This window comes from Macrotis lagotis, chromosome 2 (genome assembly GCF_037893015.1).
Source record: "Macrotis lagotis isolate mMagLag1 chromosome 2, bilby.v1.9.chrom.fasta, whole genome shotgun sequence".
Classification (NCBI taxonomy): domain Eukaryota; kingdom Metazoa; phylum Chordata; class Mammalia; order Peramelemorphia; family Peramelidae; genus Macrotis; species Macrotis lagotis.
Window position 1 is genome coordinate 328,541,560 of NC_133659.1, and position 21,934 is coordinate 328,563,493.

At 39.8% G+C, this 21,934-nt stretch overlaps 1 protein-coding gene across 20 annotated transcripts in view; it reads right to left on the reverse strand.

Moving 5' to 3' along the window:
* The window catches only part of RBFOX2 (RNA binding fox-1 homolog 2), a 282,975-nt gene that overhangs the window by 216,485 nt on the left and 44,556 nt on the right, over positions 1-21,934 (reverse strand). For 14 of the 20 annotated variants that reach the window (XM_074226826.1, XM_074226827.1, XM_074226821.1 and 11 more), the window contains exon 1: positions 694-21,928. The exons of 1 other annotated variant lie outside the window; for it this stretch is intronic. In XM_074226826.1, coding sequence (XP_074082927.1) covers positions 694-735 — 42 coding nt within the window. In that variant the 5' untranslated portion in view covers positions 736-21,928. Of the gene's footprint in view, positions 1-693; positions 21,929-21,934 lie in introns of those variants that run through there. 5 more of the 20 variants (XM_074226810.1, XM_074226807.1, XM_074226803.1 and 2 more) reach the window with 2 other exon arrangements.

Genomic DNA, 21,934 nt, shown 5'->3' on the forward strand with positions numbered 1-21,934 from the left:
AATTCCAAAATGTTTTGAGCAATAATGGCAGTATCAATTGATCAATGATAGTCACCCAATCTCCTGAAAAGTCAGTATTCATATGGATGCATATATTCTGGGATACTCATTTAGAAAATTCATTTCACTACTTTATAGTTATTCTATAAATTTACAAGAGCCCTTCACCCTCAATTTTCTCTCTCCTACCATCTTCTTCTCTCCCCCATCCCCCACTCCCCTCCAAACACATACAATGATGCAGGCTTATCAGTTAAATTTCTGTTGAAAGAAAAACCATTCCCATTTCCAGGGTAGTGGTACGGTGGTACCTGGATGTTTTCCTATCAAGTTTGCTTTATTTTCATACATTCCTTATGTAAGGATAACATCATCATAAAAAAAGGGATTTATGAAGCACCCCAAAAGAGCATCCTAACAGTTACTCTATAAAGGTAACTATAACCAAAATATAGGTACACATACCATACACAAGAAACAGACACAGAACGATACCTTATATCTAAATTTGCATTGTTATTAAGCAAGGAAACAGAATATTTTCAGGTAAAAAAAAAAAAACAGGCAGCACTGCAGATAAGCACAACGCTATGCAACCGCCCTTTTTTGCTTCAATTTCTAAACCTGAATTCCTCTAGTCCCCCCGTCCTGCACCACCGCCACCCCCCCACGCACACCCAACTCCCCACCAACCTCACAGGGGTTCCTGGGCTGGTCCATGGAATCTGATGACATCACTCCCTCTTCCTTCCTGGAATTCTAAACCCTGCTGCTCTCCCCTTGCACACAGCTCCCATCTCCATAGCAACCTCACCTCCTCCTGCTTCCCTATTGGCCTCATGGAGCAGGATACACAAAAAGGTTTTCCGTTCTCCCAAGAAAAAAAAATGATGCTTTCAACAGGAACTCAAGCTAAATTTAGGTACTTCAGATTCAGAGTCCTATGACTAAGGAAATGCAGTCAAATGTCCTCCTTCCCACAGGGCACTCTCCACTTACCCCCACCCAAAACTAGTCATTTCATCTCATCTCCTCTGTCCGCCCCTCACCCCAGAAACTGAGACATCCACTGAGATTTCAAACAACTGGACTCTCCCACATTGATCAGTCTACAGAAAATGCACTCATTTCTTCTCTGTCAAAGGTAAATAAGCAAATGATTGCGTTGTCTGGAAAAACACAGGGAATGTCTGCATGTTCTTCTCCAAGCCAGGTCCAAAGGGAGAGCCCTTCCAATGATTCGGTAAATCAGATCCTCTCTGCTAAGCACACAAGAGAACACTTTCACCTTCACAAGGAGAACAACTAGCCCAGTGACCAAAAGAACCAAGATAGAGACCATATGACCTGAATTTTATTGCCACCTTGCCCATTGTGGATGACCTTGAACAATTTACCTAGAAAGAAGCTCCTTTACAGAGGTATTTTAAGGACTTCTGGGCAAAAGGATAAGAGTGTGCTCTGAGACTCATAAAGAGGTTCTTGGTAAATATAGGCTAGATAATTTTATTAATGAAAATTTCTCTTTTTTAATGAAATTTCTCTTTAAGAAAATATAACTAGTTAGCTTTTGTATAATCTCATTTGATCCTCACACCAACCTTCTGAGAAAAGGGCTACTTTTATAAACCCATTCCACAGATGAGAAAACAGAGGCACAATTCAGTAACTTGCCCAGGGTCCCACAACTCCTTAAATATCAGAATCAGGATCTGAACTCAGATCATCTGGACTCACAAGTCCCACCTCTATCCACTGCACCATCTATCTATCCCAATAGCTTCTGTCTTAATAACAATCTCCCAGCAGAGACATGATTTCTACAGGCTAGAATCACTAAATATTACATTCAGTTATCTAGTTCATGCCACACATGAAAGGAATTCCCATCACCATACACCTAACTAATGGTCACCTAAAGGAGCTCATTACCTCCTGAAGCAGCTCATTTCACATCTGGACTAAACTTCCAAAGTTTATCCTCAAAATCAAGCCCAAACTGGCTTTCTCTGCAACTTTATCTTGGTGATCCTAGGTTCTGCCCTCAGAGGCCAAAGACAACAGCTCTCCTCTCTCCTCTAAGAGACAGACCCCTGAATCTTTGTTTCTTCAGAGGATACAGGATCCTTTTAAATAATCTTCAACAGCACACATCAATGAGTATATGTCTGTATGTTTATTCATTTTTAAATTTAAATATAAAACAAAAGGAAAAAGGGACATTTCCACATACACAAAAGAACATAAGAGAACATTCAATATAAAACAATAAATTCCTGTTATGAAAAAAAATACTACATATTTTTTTCAAAGCTACCCAGTTTTTCTGTGCTTCCTTCTAGGTTTTCTTGTTTTCTGCTGTATACTTTTTACTTTACTTTTTTCCTCCCTCTCCTCCCCTGCTCTAGAAAAAGCCATTAAACATCCATAGATTATCTACAAACATATATATATATACACATACATAAATACACACATAAATGCACATATGTAAGACCGTACTATGCATATTTCTATTTGTCATTTCTTTCTCTGAGTAAGTAGCATCTTCCTTCATAGGTCCAAGTCTTTCCATCTTTCCACTGTTTTTCTAAATCAACCAGCTCATCATTTCTTCTATCACAGCAATTATTACAACACAAGCATAATCTATCTATTTATGGAAGTTTTTCCCCAATTTTCTGCTTTCTTTCTATTGTTGGTTACATTGGATTTATAAAAGAAAATTTTAATTTAAAATAATCAAAATTATTCATTTTATATTTCAGCACTATTCATGCATGTCTTCTTAAACCATGGTTTCCAGAATTGAACATAATAATTCAAATGAGTTCTGTTGAAAGCAAAGCATAATAATAGTGTGACTATCATGACTATATTCTCACATGCCATCTATGCCCTTTAATACAGTCCAAGATTTAATTAACTTTTGACTGCCATCTCACATTATGACTTGTACAGAATTTACAATCCACTAAAACCCAAAGAACTTTTTTCAGGATAAGTGTTCTGTAGTCAAGTTTTCCCTAAGCACCAGATTTTACATTTATTCTTACTGAATCTGATTTGGTCTAATGCTATCCAGGTCCTTTTGAATCCTTTTCCATTTCTCGCTATAATTCTCTCCCTCTCAACTTTGTTTCATCTGCAAATGTCATGAGCAGGTCATCTCTATCTTTCTCTAAATCATTGGTTAAAATCTTAAACAGCACAAATTCTGGGGTGCTACACTGAGCCCTCCTTGCTACACTGACACTGAATCACTCTGGCTTTGAGTGTAGCCATCTTATCAGCTCCCTCTAATCTTTCTCTCTCTTCTCCACAAGATTAGTATCATAGAGATTTTATTCAGAGAAGCCTGGAAACACTTATATGAATTGATACTGAGTGAAGTGAACAGAACCAGGAGATGATCAACTATGATGAACGGAGCTCCTCTAAGTAGTTCAGTGATCAAGGGCAATACTGAGAGACCTGTTGAGGAAGGTACCATCTACAGCCAGAGAAAAAACTATAGTCTGAATGCAGAGCAAAGCATTTTATGTTCACTTTTTAAAACTTATTTTATGTTTTTTCTTTCTTATTCATGGTTTTTGTTTTTCTCCACTTGGTTCTAATTCCTCTTTCACAACAGGACTAATATGGAAATATGTTAAATATGATTGTACATGCACAACTTTTACCAGACTGTCGCCAAGGGTGGGGGGAGAAGGAAGGGAGGGTGGTAGAAAAATGTGTAATTCAGAAATTTGTATAGATGAATTGAAAACTACCTTCTTATGTAATTGGAAAAACTAAATTAAATTAAAAAAAAGAAAAGAAAAATGACTTGACATTGATGTGAAATCATACTGATGCCATTTTTCATTGTACTTTTGTCCTGTCCTATAAATCAACAAAAATATCTGATCTAAAATCGAGGCAAAGGATATACAAACTATTCTTCTCAACTACTAGTTTATACATCCTGTGAAAAAATGAAATGAAGTTAGGCTAACATAACCTGGTCTTAAAATTTCCTTCTTTTGTAAAACATTGCCAACAACCTCATTAATGAGTCTTCTAGAACCTTTCCAAAGAATCAAAGTCAAGCTCACTAGCCTAGAGCAGAAAGACTGTTTTTTTCCCTTTTCTGAAAATTGGGACATTTGCCTTTCTCCAAACCTGTGGAATCTCTCCCATTCTCTACAATATCTCAAATATCATTGACGATAGCTCAACAACAATATGTGCCAAATTTTTCTGGATAAGAGACTAGTTCGTCTGGGCCAGGAGGCTTGAATTCATAGAGTTTAGTGGGGTACTCTCTTTTTAGCACATTCTTATCTTAGGTAACAAATGCCTGTTAGTCCTTTTTATCTTATCATTTCCAGTCTAAAGGTCATTCTCCTTTATAGAGAAAACAAGAAACTTAATGAGAATTGAGGGTTGCTTCTTCTCAATTGTCAATTACCATTGTCCCATCTACCTACCCCAAGAGAAATTCTTAGCTTTTCTTTAATCGTTTTCTCCACAAAGACAGCTCTTTTTGTAGTCCTTAGTTTTCCTTAGCAGTTCCAAGTTATTCTGAATTTTAATACTGTTGAAATTATTTTTAAAAGACTGTGTCCACTCAGATGCAACTCTGTTACCTTGATTTTTTTTTAATCCATGTAGGCTGGCAAGTTTCCTGGGAATTCACATTGATTTCTGCAGACAAATCCCATTTTTTTCCTCTTCACTAAAATCGTTTTCCTTTGTGTCTTCAGAATTTCATTCTTGAGTAAACTCCCATCCCTCCAATCCCATGGCACCATGATTTAGAAGCATTTTAATCCACAGAAATTAAACCTATCTTTCCTCTGAATTCTGCTTCCCCAAAATCTAGGGTGAATGTTAAACCCTAGATTTCCTTTCCTCATTCATCAACTTGAAGATGAAGTGACCACTTGTCCTCAAAATTCCCATCATTTCCACTCCAACAATTAGTTTTTCACTGTTGGTGAGAATGAGATAAAGAACAAAGTTTCTCCTTATTGGTACGTACCTCCAGCTTTTTCCAGAGATGAAATTTGCTAAATTATTAGCTACTCTTCTTTGGAGAGCTCTAGCAGATGTCTGAATAACTCTAGTCCTTTGACCATTTATCATTTGGGGAACAACTTGTGACCTTAAAAATTTGATGCAATTCTCTATATATTTTAGAAATGAGACCTTTATCAGAACTCCTGGTCATGAAAATTGTTTCCCAGCTTTCTGCCTTTCTTCTAATTTTGGCAGCATTGATTTTATTAGTGCAATAACTTTTTAATTTAATATAGTGAAAATCATTCATTTTGCAGTTTATAATGTGCTCTAATTCTTGTGTTTATTTTTTATTCCTTTTCCATAGATGTGATAGAGCATTTTTTGGTCTATGAATTTATCTATAGTATCACTTTTTTTTTAAGGTTTTTGCAAGGCAATGGGGTTAAGTGACTTGCCCAAGGCCACACAGCTAGGTAATTATTAAATGTCTGAGGCCACATTTGAACTCAGGTACTCCTGACTTCAGGGCTGGCACTCTATCCACTGCACTACCTAGCTGCCCTGGTATCACTATTTATGTCTAAATCCTGTACCCATTTTGATCTTATTTTGGTATAGGGTTTGAAATGTGGATCTATGCCTAGTTTTTGCCATACTATTTTGCAGTTTTCCCAACAATTTTTGTCAGATAGTGAGTTCTTATCCCACAGGCTGATGTTTGAGTTTGTCAAATAGTAGATGGCTGTCATCATTTACTGCAATTTCTTTTGAACCTGTCCTAATCCACTGATCCAGGACTCTATTTCTTAGCCAGTTCCAGGTAGTTTTGATGACTGCTGCTTTATAGTATAGTTTTAAACCTGGTAGAGCTAGGCCACCTTCCTTTACATTTCTTTTTTGATACATTGTGATAAATGGTCAAAGGATATGAATGGTTTTCAAATGAAGAAATTACAATTATACATCATCCTATAAAAAAATGTTCCAGGGGCGGCTAGGTGGCGCAGTGGATAGAGCACCGAGGCCCTGGAGTCAGGAGGACCTGAGTTCAAATTCGACCTCAGACACTTATTACCTAGCTGTGTGGCCTTGGGCAAGCCACTTAACCCTAATGCCTTGCAAAAAAAAAAAACCTAAAAAAAAAGTTCCAAATCACTACTGATAAGAGAAATGCAAATTAAAACAATGAAGTATCATCTCACACCTATTAGATTAGCTCAGATGAGAAAAAGGGAAGACCATCAATGTTGGAGGGGATGTGGGCGGATTGGTTGATGCATTGCTAGGTGGAGTTGTAAACAGAACCAACCTTACAGGAGAGCAATATGGAATTATGCCCAAAGAACAATAAAACTGTTCATACCCTTCGACCTAGCAATTCCAATTCTAGGACTATATCCAGAAGAAATTGTAAAAAAATGGGGAAAGTCCTACATATTCCAAAATATTTATAGCAGCTCTTTTGTAGTGGCAAAGATTGGAAATTGAGGGGATGCCCATCCATTGCGGAATGGCTAAACAAGTAGAGCCAAGAGAACAAGACATCAACAACATTATGAGATGAACAACCATGATGGAAGCAGGTCCTCTCAACAGTCCAGAGAGTTAGGGCAACTGTATTAGACTGGTAATAATTAGACTGCTCTATATTATCCCTGACCAGAGGAAGAAAAACAAACAAAACACAACACACAGACAAAAAAACATCCCTATCAAATCTGATGAATACTTTATAAAAATTATCTCTTCTGCCTCTTCTGCCTAATCCTTTATTTTTGTTTAAAGACTTTTTGATTAAATTTGCAAGAAACCAGGAAACTATATTCCAATTAGCCTTTGTTAGGTAAATTCCTTCTCTAGTCACAAATCTAACATCCCAATGGTATAAGCTACAGCCCAGAAAAATCCAAATCCCTTTCATTACACTCCTCTTCATTTTCCATATTCATTTTTCTTGGTAGCATCTGGTTCAGCTAGGTGCATAAATGGATAGAAAGCCAGGCTCGGAATCAGAAAGAACTAAATTCAAATGCAGCCTCAGACCCTTACAAGCTGTGGGACCATAGTCAAGTCACTGGTCCCAATGATAAAAAAGTGATAATAACACCCACCTCCCAGGACTGTTGTAGGAATTAAATGAGATAACATTTGTAAAGCACCTGGCACAACACCTAGCACAAAGAAAGTGCAATGGAAATGTTAGCTATTAATAGGCAGCAGAGAGGAAAATACAAACTGTCACTACTGCCAATCTTTAGTTTCTTTCTCAAGACTTCATCATTATTGACAATCCCTCTTCATTTCCTTCTCACAGTGTCACTGGTGTTCAGGTGAATCATGAGAAGTGGGCTGCTGTGCATTTCTCTAAATCTTGAAAGTTTCTCTTCTGTCTTGGATCGGAGCCTCCTATAATAACCGACCCTTCTATTACTGTTAACTAGCTGTTTCCCAAACTCAGAGCAAAGCATCACCAACTACTACTCCTTTTCTCTTACTCCGATCTTTCCAGGATCATTTCTCACCTGACAGCTTGAGTGGTGGTTCTACTCATTCTTGAGGGGACAAGCAGCTTCTTCCCCATTCACCACCATCCTGATAAGCGTTGAGTCTCTACTGCTCCCTAAGAGATCCCTGTCCCCCCCCCCCAAAATTAATTTGACTATCTTTTAGGGACATTTCATTCTTCTTTACAAACTAAAGGCTTTCTCAACAACTATTCACCCTCTCTTATTGTAAAGAAATCAGTCTACAATTGGAACACAACTAAGTCACCCAGATGTGGGAAAAATATAACTATCACCAACTTTATACAGCATCATGCTCCCAAAATGGTTGAGATTTTTAGCTTTGTTTCTTTGAACTATTTTTAAGTATTTACACCTCAATTCTAAGCACCTGGTTAGAGCTCTTATATCCAATCATTAATTCTTAAATCTAAATCTAATGAGATATATTTTAATAGTGATAAATGTCAAGATTTTTAAATTAATTTTTTTTAAATTCAAATGCAATTTTTTAAAAAGCATCCTATAAAAATATAAAAAGTGAGAAATTGGCAGGCAGGAGATAGGAGGGGAGACTGTCACCATTATAACAAGCCAGTCAGTAAGAGATTTCCCTAAACTATATCAAAATATAGAGTCCAAAATGAGAGTGGTGGCAGTTCTACCATGTTATGCTCCCAAAATATCATATTAGGAATACCACATCCAGTTTTGTGTCCTGCACTGGAAAAGACATTGTCAAGTGATAAGTTGTTCACTGGAACATAAAAGGATGGAAGGCATGGCAATCTCTGCTATTGTGCTTTTTCACCACACAACTTAAACCAACTAGGATGCAAAACCTGGTACTACTGCATATCCTCCCAGAATGAGGCCTATAGAGGGGTCAGAGATTCAGTACCCAATCCCAGGGTTCAATGAGGTAAGAATGCTTGCCTATGGCCATGTCAGCTAGCTAAACACTGACTTAGCCCAGTGGCTCTGTCCGATGCAATAATTCTGAAGGACAAGGCATCAATTGTAACCGAGTAGGAAAGGCTCCAAGCAGGTCAGAGCCTTGTTGTGTAGAAAGGGAGTAGATTAAAATAAGACACGAGGGAGAAGAGTGTATTTTCAGTTTGCAGGGCAGAATTCTGGCTCCAGGGCACTAATGCTCTAAGTGAGAAAACAGACTTGAAAGGAAAATGATGTCAGAAAATAATAAAAATAGTCATTTGCCCCAAAGAGAATTTAAATTATCTGGAACATTTGAAAAAGAAAAAAATACCCACAAGTTAATATACAGGCATCCAGGGTGGACCTGACAACTAGTAGAAAAAGAAGCATGAGATAGAACAGTATATTTCCCTGGCAACCAAGCCTCATACATCCAAGGGGATTTAAAGAACTCACCTGATCCCTTCTTTGAGGATCCTCTTTCCAATATCATACCTCTTTTGTGTTACTAGAACATACTTGTATGAGATCCTCCCTAGAAAGGCCATTAATCTGACTCCCTAAGAACTATGTTCACATGAACAAACTCTAGATTGAGCACAGATGCTGGTGAACAGGTAGAAACACCTTCCTTTTCTACAGATGGGAAAGTGGAGGCACTGAAATGAGTTGAGCCATCTGCCCAAGATGAGCAGCAGGTCAGCTTGACAGTATTTCCATTATAAAAACTGCACATGATGGGCATGGCCAAATGTACATAAATGCCACACTGCTGCTTCTTAAGTCCTAGTTGACTGGCCTGAGCTTCTGGGGACCAAAGGTAAAGCCCACTTGATACAACCTTTTGGAAGTCACTTCATTCCTCTAAGTATGTTTTCTTACCTGAAAAATGGCTGGGTTGGACCTAATCTCCAAGCTATTGTGGAAGATATGATAATGAGCAAGTTCTTTGCAAAGAAGAGAAGGATTTACTCCCAGGTATGGAAGACAGACTGAGAAAATTTATTATTAAGAGAGGCAGAGAGTCAAGATAATAGAGTAAAAGCAGCATAAGTGAAGATCTCTCCACTAAAATCCCTCCAAAGAGAATTTTTTTAAAAAATGCATAACATTGAATAATAATGACATACAAGAAAAAAAAATCAGAGAATGATTTTTATAGCTCTGTTTGGCATGGGAAGACATCCAAGGGAGGTCTGTGGGCACCATGGGTGAGGTCTGGCCAGCACCCAGGGAAGAAATTATGCACCCAAACCCATTTACGGGTATTGCAACAGAAAGAGGCACCATTTAACAACTTGGCTGCCCAGATCACAGATCCAGGGTGAACCTGTTCCAGAGGTGGAAGTTCCAGGAGAAGCCAAAGGCCTTAGGCAGTGCATGTGAGAGAAAAAAGTCCAAAAGCAGGCAATGGCAGTACAACTCAGACCCCAGGAGCAAAGCAGGGCCTTGCCTCCAATTTCTAGCCCAGGCTGAAGCTACAGAGGCAGAAATTCCAAACCAAAAGGAAAGTTACAATTCTGTTGTTCAGAATCAGAAGAATTTCCCAGCTAGCTAATAGGGGCAGAGTACTAAAGCAGCAGCCCACTACTGCTCAGATCTAGATCCAGATCAGGAAAGGCAGTGACCAGACCAAATGATGAGACTACTTTGGGAACATTGAAGGCCTTGAGAGTCTGAAATAACAACATTCAATAGGCAAAAGAAGAAACAAGACCTAGACCTTCCCTCCAAAAGTATACAGAATCCAGCTCTAACACCTCGCCCAAAATCAAGAAATAAGGTTGGAAGAATAAGTATTAAAAAATAAAAAAAAAAACCTCACCATAAAAAGCTAGTATAGTGACAGGAAGACAGGATTATCAAGACTAAAAACCCAGAAAATGAAAGTGACTCCAAAATATCTAAAAGCAAAGCTTGGATGCAAATCTAACTAGAATTCCTAAAAGAGGTAAAGGAAGAAAAAAAATTGTTTAGGGCTTAAAATGTTTTTATAAATAAAATGAAGGCACTAGAGGAAAAATGTTTTTTTTAAAAATGAGAGCTATGGAAGAAAGAACTGAAAAAGGAAATTAACAGCTTAACACAAAAGGTACAAAAACCTTGCCCAAGCAACAAACTCCCTGATACTTTCAATGAACCAGAAGTCAATGACTCCATGAAATCACTATAAATATTAAAATAAAATCAAAAGGCTGAAAAAATACAAGAAAATGTAAGCTATCTCACAGCAAAAAAAATCTGAAAAATAGAACAAGTAGAAAAAAATTAACAATCATTAGACCATATGGATGCTATGATTTTAAAATAAAGAAAAGAAAAAAAAAGGCTAGCCATCAAAAAATGTCAAAAATCTTATAAGAAAACTGCCCAGAGAATTCAGGGAAGCCTGGAAGGATTTGCATGAACTGATGCTGAGTGAGATGAGCAGAACCAGAAGAACACTGTATACCCTAACAGCAACATGGGGGTGATGGTCAACCTTAATGGGCTTGATCATTCCATCAGTGCAATAATCAGGCACAATTTGATGGTATCTTCGATGGAGAATACCATCTGTATCCAGAGTAAGAATTATGGAGTTTGAACAAAGACTTTAATTTAAAAAAAAAAAACCTTTAATTAAAAAAATGTTATCTTATTATGTAATTTTGCTATCTCTTACACTTTATTTTTCTTACTTAAGGATATTATTTCTCTCTCATCACACTCAACGGAGATCACTGTATACCATGAAAACAATGTAAAGACTAACAGAATGCCTTCTGTGGGGGTGGGGGGAGGGAAGCAAGATTGGGGGAAAATTGTAAAGTTCAAAATAAATAAAATCTTTCTAGAAGGAAGGAAGGAAGGAAGGAAGGAAGGAAGGAAGGAAGGAAGGAAGGAAGGAAGGAAGGAAGAAAAAAACTGCCCAGAGAGAAAAGTGGACTAAAAAGAATCCACTGGTTACCACCTGAAAGAAACCACAAAATGAAAGTCCCAAGAACTCAACAGTCAAAATCCAGAACTTTCAGGTCAGAAATGATTCTGCAAGAAGCCAGAAAGAAAAAAAGAATTCAGTACTGAGCAGTCCACAGATCATCTATGATTTTAGCAATCACCACTACAAAGGAGGAGAGAACTTGGTCTATGATATTTCAGAAGGCAAAGGATATAGACTTAGGGACAAGAATAAGTTACCCAGTAAAACTGAGTCTAATTCCATGGGGTGGAGAAGAGAACCTTTAATGAAATAAAAGACTATCAAGCAAGTAACATAGAAACTCTAAAATTCAACCACAGGGGTGAAGAGAAAGCATAAGGTGAACTCTTAAGGTATCAAACAAGGATAAACTATATTTAAATATATGTGGACAGGATCTATGTGCCCCCTCTGAAGACTATCATCCTTAGGGGTCATAGAGGAAGTCCAATTAAACAAGGTCCAAGAGTGGCTCTGTGAAGTCTTGATGATCTTGAAAGAAAAATGGAAAAAGAGGGGAAGAGGAAAAGGGAAGGGAAAACTCTCTCCCATATAAAGATTTGGGGACATAGCTAATACATGAATTTGTTTTGCTTGACCATATATGTTCATAACAGGTTTTGAACTTGTTGTAGAAAAGGGGAAGGGAAACAATTTGGAGCAACAAGTAACACGGTTTTGTTTTAAAAAAAATTATGGGGGTGACTAGGTGGCACAGTGGATAGAGCACCAGCCCTGGAAGTCAGGAGGACCTAAGTTCAAATCCAGCCTCAGACATTTAATTACCTAGCTGTGTGGCCTTGGGCAGGTCACTTAACCCCATTACCTTGAAAAAAAAAGCTTAAAAAAAAAATTATGAAGTTGATAATTTCAGAAATCTTAAAGACATGAAATGTATAGTGAAATGTAAAAAAAAGCTATCTATTCAATAAAAACAACACAGTAAAATCAATCAACTTTGAAAGCCTAAGGAATTCTGACCAGCATAATGACCAATTAGAGGATTGATGATGAAATACGCAACTCACCTCTGAGAAAGAGGCGCAAAATGGGATGTGTACATGTATATATTACATGTATTGCACATAGCTATCTATTATATGTATGTATTGTCTATAATAAATATTTTCTCCTCTTTGAACATGTCAGATAGGAAAGTTTGCTTTGTTTGACTGTACATATTTGTAAGAGGGACTTTATTTTCCTTTCTTTTCAACTGATGGTAGGAGATGATAGGGAGAAAAGAAAGATTTTTGCTGAAAAATAAAATTTAATTTAAAAAAAAAGGAGATGCTTTCCTCCATCATCATCCTATTTCATCATGTGATTTAAGTCCAATGTGGTGTGATGCTTCTGAAAAAAGAAGTACCAAGCATCTTCAGCTCAAGGGGCAAGAATCTGAAATCAATTTCCACCATTAGTTCAGCCAAGTTGGTGCTTCTTGAACTATGAGGCAGAAGAAAGAAGGCCCCTTTTTCTTCTTGGAAATCAATCTAAAAAGTTATCTCATCAGTGGAGTTCTTTCACTGATTGTCTTTCCTTCAAGGGTCTATAAATATTAATCTCACCACCTGGGTTGAGTTATTTCATAAACATATTTTGATTAATGAAAAGTCTCTTCATCTCCACAAAGTGTCTGCACACATCATTTCATATGGCAGGAAAAGTTTGCCAAAATTTCTCTCCAGCAACTGCCATCCCAGGGCTAAAACCCAAAGACCTCTGGGAAAGTGAAAATGGCAGGAAGATGCCACACTCAGAGAGGGTTCAAGGGCACCAATGGTCTCCATTCCATGGTAGGTCACAAGAAGGTACAAATGTATCAATGATGTACACTGCTAAATTCAACCAAGATCTACTCCTTTTTCTGGATCCAACTGGGCCCTACAAGAGACACTAGAAAATAAAGCCCAAAAGAAGTGGAAATTGAGGGGATGCCCAGCAATTGGGGAATGGCTGAACAAGTTATGGTATGTGAATGCTATGGAATACTATTGCTCTATATGAAACCATGAGTGGTTGGACTCTAGAGAAGCATGGAATGAATTACAGGATCTGATGCTGAGCGAAGGGAGCAGAACCAAGAAAACATTGTCCACATTAACCACAATGTGAGTTGATCAACCTTGATGGATGTAGCTTCTCTCTGAAGTTCAGAGACCTAAAACAACCCTGGCAGACCTGTTATGGACAATGCTATCTACATCCAAAGAAGAAAAACAAAACAGAACCAAAAAAAACCCTTCGGAATCTGAATGAACATGGACCAGAGAGAAATTGTTCTCTTTTTAAAATTTCTCTTGTGTATTTTTTTCCTCTCTCCTGGTTTTCTTTCTTTTTCCTTAATCCTAATTTCTCATACCAAAACAGACTCATCTGTAAAGATCTTAAACACAAATGTATATGTACAATAGTCATCTGACTGTTCATCACTGAGGGGAAGGGGTTGGGAAGGGAGGATGGAAGGAAATTATGAAACTTTAAAAAATATTCATATGCATGTGGCATGAATGTTGAAAATTTTTCATATCATGTAATTGGAAAAATAAAATATTTTAAAAAAAGAAAAGACGGAATAATTAATACCTCCTCAAGGTGCTTACAGCTTAGATCACATGAAACAACAATTGTTGCTTTCAGTACAATATTTCAGTCCAAAGGTATTTCTACAGGTAGTGGCACAGATACGGTGCGTTCTCTGCTCTCTTCTCCCACCTTCCCTTCAAAGAAAGAACATTCTAATCATGCCTAGCAGCACCCAAGCAGGATGATTTCCTCTAAGATCAGAGCCAATTTCCCAAAATTCCCATCTGGAGATAAAAAGTTAACACTGAATTAATTTCCCTACCCAAAGATTGTTGCCCCAAAAGCCATTTCCAACAATAGCAGAATCTCTGTTTAGACAATGAAAAAGAAATTACTTCCAAAGAGGGGGAATGTACTGCCTCCCAAACAGTGCACTTCCCTTTTGCAAAAGCCTTCTAGGTAAGGAGTTTTCCTTCCAACAAGCCCAGATCCTTCTCCACAAGCTCCATCTGAAGCTTTTGGCACTGCCCAGTGGGGTCAAGCACAGTAAGTGGACTACCCTGCTACAGGTCAGCCCTTTGATTACTAAAGATAGTTCATTTGTCCCTTCCTCCACCCCTCCCCATTAAGCATCATCTTCTCCAATGTTAACACTGTCCAATTTCCATGCCCAAAGTGACTTCTCACCTTCATTTTAGTAGGGCAGAGGAAGGGGAAGAAGCAGGTATAATTAAGAGAAAGAAAGTGACTGGTCCAAGGTCCTTTGGATAATACACAGAAAAACCAGGATTTAAACCTTGGCTCTCTGATCAGGGGTCCACTTCCTTTCCAGTGCACCATGTGGACTGGCAACTGTACTTCATATCCTACTCAGGAAAAGAATTTTATATGAACAGAATTAAATGAGAAATTGTAATGTGCCCTTCTTACAGAACATGTGATAAGTGGTATGCAGATCCCCTAAAGCTTCATGGGGGGGGGGGGGGCGCCTGTCCTGATAACCAAGGGTAAATAAAGCATTTATTTCCAAAGTCTCCATCTTGCTTTGGGAATATGAAATAAGGGAATATTTGTATCCAAGCAGGAGATGATAACAGGAAAAAGGATATCAAAAAATAGCACTTAATTTTTCCATTAGAGAAGATCAGAATTAAAAAATCAAAAAAGGAGGTTACCGGGTGACTCCATAACACCTCTAATATCACTAGCAAACTAGTATCAGAGACAAACTCAATATCCAACCTAGGTGCCCATATGCATAGATCTAGACCTAAAGGGATGGACCCTCCTCAAGACCATTAATTCATACTCCTTGTCTTACCAATGAAAAAACTGATGAAGCTGACTAGCCTCACACAAGTAGTGACCTAGTAAGAGGGAGGATTTGAACACAAGTTCTCTGGGGTATACCTAATCCTTTGAAGTTCCTTTACTGAGATAAACACATTATATAGAACAATGTCAAGGATATCAGGTCAAGGAGTTAATGGTATATCTGCATTACCAGTTTGGGGTCTTCTCTCCTCTGCTACCTGACTGGAGAGAAAGAGCACTAGGGAGAAAAAAATGGTCGACTTGATCTTTAAATACCTGGAGTATTTAAGAACAATGACAGTTGCCCCCAGCCTCAAACCCATATTCCCTAAACTACCTATAAGAGGAAATAAGCAAAATTACCAAGATTTAAATGGGTCAGGGAAGCAAGGTCTGAGGACCTTGATTTACAAACTATATAAGGTTTAAATCCTAGTTTTTCTGTATATTACCCAAAGGACCTTGAGCCAGTCACTCTCTCTTAATTATACCTTCCTCTTCTCTGCTACATGTTGTAAACTACATGTTCAATCCATATGTCAATATGATACCCAGACTGATTGGAATGATATTTTCAGTGTCCTGGAACAGTCAAAGACAGTAACAGTCTGTGCAAATCCTAGTAAGGTCCAGGAACACTGAGAATCCATTATCAAATCTATTCTTACCGTAAAAAGTGCCCAATATTGACCCCCACAAAAGTCTTACCCTTTGGCTCAGGTACCTATGTAACTAAACCACCCTCAAGAAATGTAACCTATGTGGAGACATCAGCCTCAGTAAGAAAGGAAGCAGGCATTTTCAAATCTATTTCTCACACTCTGCATTCTTCCCAACTCCAAAAGGAATTTTTCCAAACCACTCCTTATTGCCTCCCCTCCCACCACAAAATGTTTCTAGAGCCCAGATGAGATTAGAGTGGAGGGCTAAAAAGAGGGAGGGGCTATGGGATTAAAGGGGCTCCTAGGAGGAAAAAGAGCTCTTGGGGGGGGAGGGGAGAGGAAAGCAAAGCAACCCCTGGAGTGTGGCTGGTTCTGATTAGGTCTCTCCAACTGCAAAGCTCTACAGGAAGTGCTTGGGGGCCTCTGGGTCAGGTCCATTCCAAACACACTGAAGACCTTTGTGTTACATGGCCCCATCTGGAATCAGTTAGCATCAAGCCCTGCCAGGGGTGTAGCCCTCCAGCCCTCCAAAAGCTGGGCTGAGCCTTTGGGCCCCAGCAGCACTAGCTCCTGAAGCCTTTTCCCACAATGGCCTCTTTCCACTGCTAGGCCACAAAAGATTGACAGGAGGTCTGGAAACTTTCAGCAGAATGCTAGTGTCCTCTGCAGTCAGGAGGCCCCCAGAGCAATGCAACTTACACTGAACTCAATTAAAAGTCCCTTTATACACACTCTTTCCTTAAATAGAAATGCCAGTTTTGAGTAATCCAAGTCACCTATTGGGCTGTTTGGGGGTTTTTTGGTGATTTTTTTTTTAAGGAGGGAAATGATTCTTATAAGTCTTTTTTAAATGCAAATATTTTTCCCCCTTTAGTCTTCCCTACAGCCTAACAACAAATAAAAGAGGTTTATTTGTCTTGGGAGTCAGGAAGAACCAACTCAAATTCTGCTTCAAGGTATCCGGTTTGTAGTGATGAACAAGTGACCCAATCTCTGCCTACCTGTCAGCCAGGGATAATAATGGCACCAGCTGCCCAGAGTTGTGATGAGGCCCCCAATGAGACAATACAGGTGAAGACTTCTGCAAATCTTACAACCCTACAGAAATGGGAGTGATCGTCAATTTTTTAGACTGGAAAAGAAATTATTTTTATCTAAGGTCAAACGGACAAAGTTTCTTTTTCCCAAAAAAGGTCTTGTGTTTACTTTTTAAAGTAAAATCCTGGAGCTTTCAAGAAGAACTATGAAAGCACCATCTGCTGTTCAGGTGAATCCAATTCTTAGGAGTCCCACCAACAGCTTTTTCAAGCACCAGCACCACAGCACTGCCACTTTCTTCTGCTGTGGCTCGTTCTCTCTCCACCCTAAGTCACCCTGCCTAGGCTGGCTCACAGACCCCTCCACCACAATAGAGCAAAGTAACTTGCTCAGGATTATGCAGCTATCGAGTGGGTAGCTGAGGCTACATTTGAACTCAAGTCTTCCTGCCTCCAGAACAGCACTCTCTCCACTTCACTTGTGGAGTACCCTAGAGCTTCTTTCTCTGACATGGCTGGCATATTATCACCTCACACTAGCCTTGTCTACTCCAGCTTGCCTGCCATGGATGCCTCCATTCAGTCAACTCCATAGGTGTCCTCCTGCCTGCTTGCCCCTCACCATCATGGACTCCTCAATCCAGGGCACTAGTCTCCTGACTCTTTCAAGAACAAGATATGCCCCAGCTTTTCCACTCTGGACAGTTGCTTTTTGCCTGCTCCTCCAGGCCTGGTATAATCTCCCTCTTCCCCACCTCTGCCTTCTGGCCTCCTTCAAGTCACAACTGAAATCCCGCCGTCAAGAAAGAGGAAGCCTTTCCTTGTCCCTCTTCATTCTAGCACCTTCCTTTTCTTCCTTCTGGCTTCTGTCTATAGTTGGCTTGGTTCATATTGGTTCACCTGTTGTCTCCAGTGCTAGATTAGAAGCTCCTTGAGGGTGGGGCCAGCACACAGCTTCTTGACTATCTGAGTGGAATCCAATCCCTGACTTCCAGTTCAGAACTCTGTCTTTTAGATCACATGGGCCTGTGCAGTTTTCAAGCAGTGATGACCTGCAGGCACTAGACTAGATCACATACCTTGAGAAGTAGATCCCAAATATATAGAAATTAAGTGCAAAGTAACTAGAGGCTGGGAGAGCACGAACCATTTTAAGTCTCTGTTAGTCAAGCCTGAAATGTCCCTAAAATGAGGTCTTTACTCCAAATCCAGCCCAGGCACAGTGGCTGGAGCACTGGGGCCTGGAGTCAGGAGGACCTGAGTTCAAACCTAGTCTGAGAACTTTTTACTAGTTATCTGACCTTGGACAAGTCATTTATCCCTGTTTGCCTCAGTTTCTTCATCTGTAAAATGAGTCAGAGAACAAGTTTAAGGATCACATATATCCCACTAGCTTGTAGAGGCAGTTAGATGGCACCAGTGGATAGAACACTGGTCTTGAAGTCAGGAAGACCCGAGTTCAAATCTAGTCTTAGGCAATTACTAGCTGTGTAACCACTTGACCCTGACCATCTCACATCCAGGGCCATCTCAAGACCCAAATGACTCCAGAGGAGGCAGTGAAGCTGGTGACATAACACAGCCCCCAAATCCAATTCACATGTTTGTCAGGGCATCACCTCCCGATGTCAGGGTCTTCTTTGAGAAGGAAGGTCGAACATCAGCCAGCGTACATCATACTTGCAAGTCAATGAAACCTAACTTCCCTGTTGTACTTGGTTTCTGATATACCAAGAACCTCCTTCTATTCACCCTTCTAGTTTCTTTTCACCAGTTATTTCTATAGGGTAGGATCAGGTGCTCAGAAATCAAAGAAAGCAACTTCCTCATAAAACAGGGAAGTAAACTTGAAACAGCAGAAAGGAAAAAATTTGGAGACAGAAAGCTGGCATTGGCCCCCAAACTCTGCTTCCTCCTGACTCGCTGGCCTTGCAATGACTTGGCCCCTCTGCACCTCCATTTCCTCAGCTGCAAAGTAAGAGAATTGAGATGATTTATAACCCTATGGAGCAGAAGGCTTGAGTGACTTGCCCAAGGTCACACACCTAACAAAGGCCTCCAAAATAGTGTTCTTTTCCCAATGTCCAGTTCTCTACACTAAGGATATGCAACAGTTGTAACTAAAATCCATTAAAAGAAAAAAGGGAAGAAACTTTGACGAGTTGTGGGCCTTCCCATCCTGTGGAACTGGAAGAAAAGTGATGGCAGCCACATCACCATTGTTTCAATTGAACCAAATCTTTGCCCATTCCAAACCTCTGCTTATCAAGACTCCTTGTGGTTTGTTTTTATTTTGTGCACTTATATAAATGATCTGAAGAACAAGGTGACTGCCAAGTTGAAAGACTGGCAGTGGACAGGGTATGATATTTATCAAGCCAACAAATTTCAATGCTCAGGTAAGGGTCCAAAAGAGAAGGGACAGGGTTCACCACAAACTGCTCTTCAGGGCCCACAACTGCTACAAAGAATGTTGTGACCCAAAGGTTCAGAAAGCATGCCTGGGGCAGGTCCTGAAGAGTCCCAGAGAATTAGAAACTGGAATAGCAAGTGTAAACTTGGGCACACAACCCTGTCCCTGACTAACCAGGGGAATGGCAGGATTTGTTCTTGGCCAAAATTCATTCTCTGGTGGACTTGCCCTCATCCCTAGTCCTTTGAGGAGGAAACTCATCATTTCTTCTTCTGCTATGATCTTTCTCATATGAACATGGATTCCAAATAAGAAGATGAGCTTAACCCCTTAATCTACAACTTCTAGTTGCTCCCTTATTGAAGACTGTCCAAACTCAGCCTTCTCTCTAGTTAGCAAACCAATACTAAGAGTAGGGCAGGGGCAGCTAGGTGGTGAAGTGGATAAAGCACCAGCCCTGGGGTCAGGAGTACCTGGGTTCAAATCCAGTCTCAGACACACTTAATAATGACCTAGCTGTGTGGCCTTGGGCAAGCCACTTAACCCCATTTGCCTTGCAAAAACCTAAAAACAAAACAACAACAAAAAGAGTAGGGCAAACCACCTTTACACTTAAGTGGAAAGAGCAGGGCTCTTGGCTTCAAATCAGACTATACTATTTAATAGCAGTATGACCTGGGGCTGGTTACCTCAGATCTTGGGGCCTCTGGGCCACTGTCTGTAAAAGGTCCCTATAGATTCTGAAATCCTACCATTTTCCTAGACTTCTGGGGGGGGGGGGGGGGGGGCGGAGAGACAGACTGAGAAAAAGACCGAAAGTGATAGTGAGAGAGAGAGGCAATAGGAGAAACAGAGAGAGAGGGAGTGGAGAGGAGGCAATGACTTGGAATTCCAGAAATAGTGTTGTCACCCTTGCTCCTGGAGGATGAAAGTTTATCTGTAGAAGTTATATAGAGACATACAAAGCCCAAAAGGGATCTATCTGGCTCTCCCTCAATACAAAGACATCTCAAACTAGGGATGAGGAAGTTGGCACATGGACTGATTCCTGACTGGGCTCTGAACAAAACGGGGGCAGCCAGGTTCCTTTGTGGCAAGCAGGCAGGACAAGTAAAACTCCACACCAGGTCAAGGAATTATGGCTTTTTTTCCTAAAAGAGAAAGTCCTTTATAAATGACTTAAAATTCAACATCTATGTATATCTGCTACTGGATTAGTGGAAAGAACAGACTCTTTCCTCTTCTTCCTCCTCCTCCAAAGTAGTAATTACTAACACAGGGAGCAAGCTAGCAAAAAAAGGTTTCTGAGAACCATGGTGGCCATATCCCCAAAGAGCCACATATTAGGGGAAAGAACAGATGCTGGCTTGCATGTGGTAGATCATAAGTTCACACTTTTTTTTTTAAGGTTTTTCTGCAAGGCAAATGGGGTTAAGTGGCTTGCCCAAAGCCACACAGCTAGGTAATTAAATGTCTGAGACCAGATTTGAACCCAGGTACTCCTGACTCCAAGGCCAGTGGCTTTATCCATTACACCACCTAGCCGCCCCTCATAAGTTCACTCTTAAGGCTTATCGCTAAAGAATAAAAAGGGAAGTATTTTCCCATCTCCCTGTAACCAAACCCTAATCCCAACTGTTCCGTATGATTTCTTCTCATTTCTGACTTTCTAGCTCAGCTCAAGATTTTTCTCCCCTCTCCTCCTCCTCCTCCCCTTTCCCAAGCTTCTTCAAGTCTCATTTATTAGAAACCTTTTCCAAACCCCTGATACCAGTATCTTCACTCTGCTATCTCCAATTTAACCTGGAGCTACTTCCTCTGTATTTTCATGGTGTCTCCCATTAAACTGGGAGCTCTTGGAGAACACAGCCTGTCTTTTACCTTTCTTTGTTTCTCTAGCACTTAGCACAGTGACTGGCACTTAAATTAAACTCCACCTACATCTGTAATGTTCTCTGCCCATCTTCACAATTCCCACTTGGTGAAATCCAATCCATTTTAAATAAACCACTCCCAACCACAACACCTCATTCATTGTTCCTCAAGGTTCTTCCCACAACTTGCTCCAAATGTATGCACTGATCACATTCTACATGGCATTATAACTAAGCATCTTGCAAGCATGTCCTTTCTGCATCTGTTCCTACAGAATTTCAAGCACAACATCTTAGGTGTATAAATCAGTATGATTTCTGTCCAAAACCAGTGCAGCTGTTTCTGAGCATCAGATCCCATAGCACCTGGTGTAGTGGAGGGACAATGAGTTCAATGCCAGCTCCACTTTCTACTCCTTATTAACTAAAAGGCAAAGGGAAAATTGCTCCTGTAAAATGAGAGGAGGTCTCCATGCTCTCCTAGCTCTGGTCCCTCAAAAAGCCGCATTCTGGGGACCAGCTCACCCACTGATTTGATTGTCACAACTCAGAAGTCCCACAAGCAGCTCCATCTAATCTATAAAGTGCCTTTTGGACAGAGGAGTCTAATATAGTCTCTTTGCTTTTGATTTGCCAAAGACATGCCTTCTGCCTTCCCGGTTCTCCTTTACGAATACTCAATCACTGTGACAAGTTCTA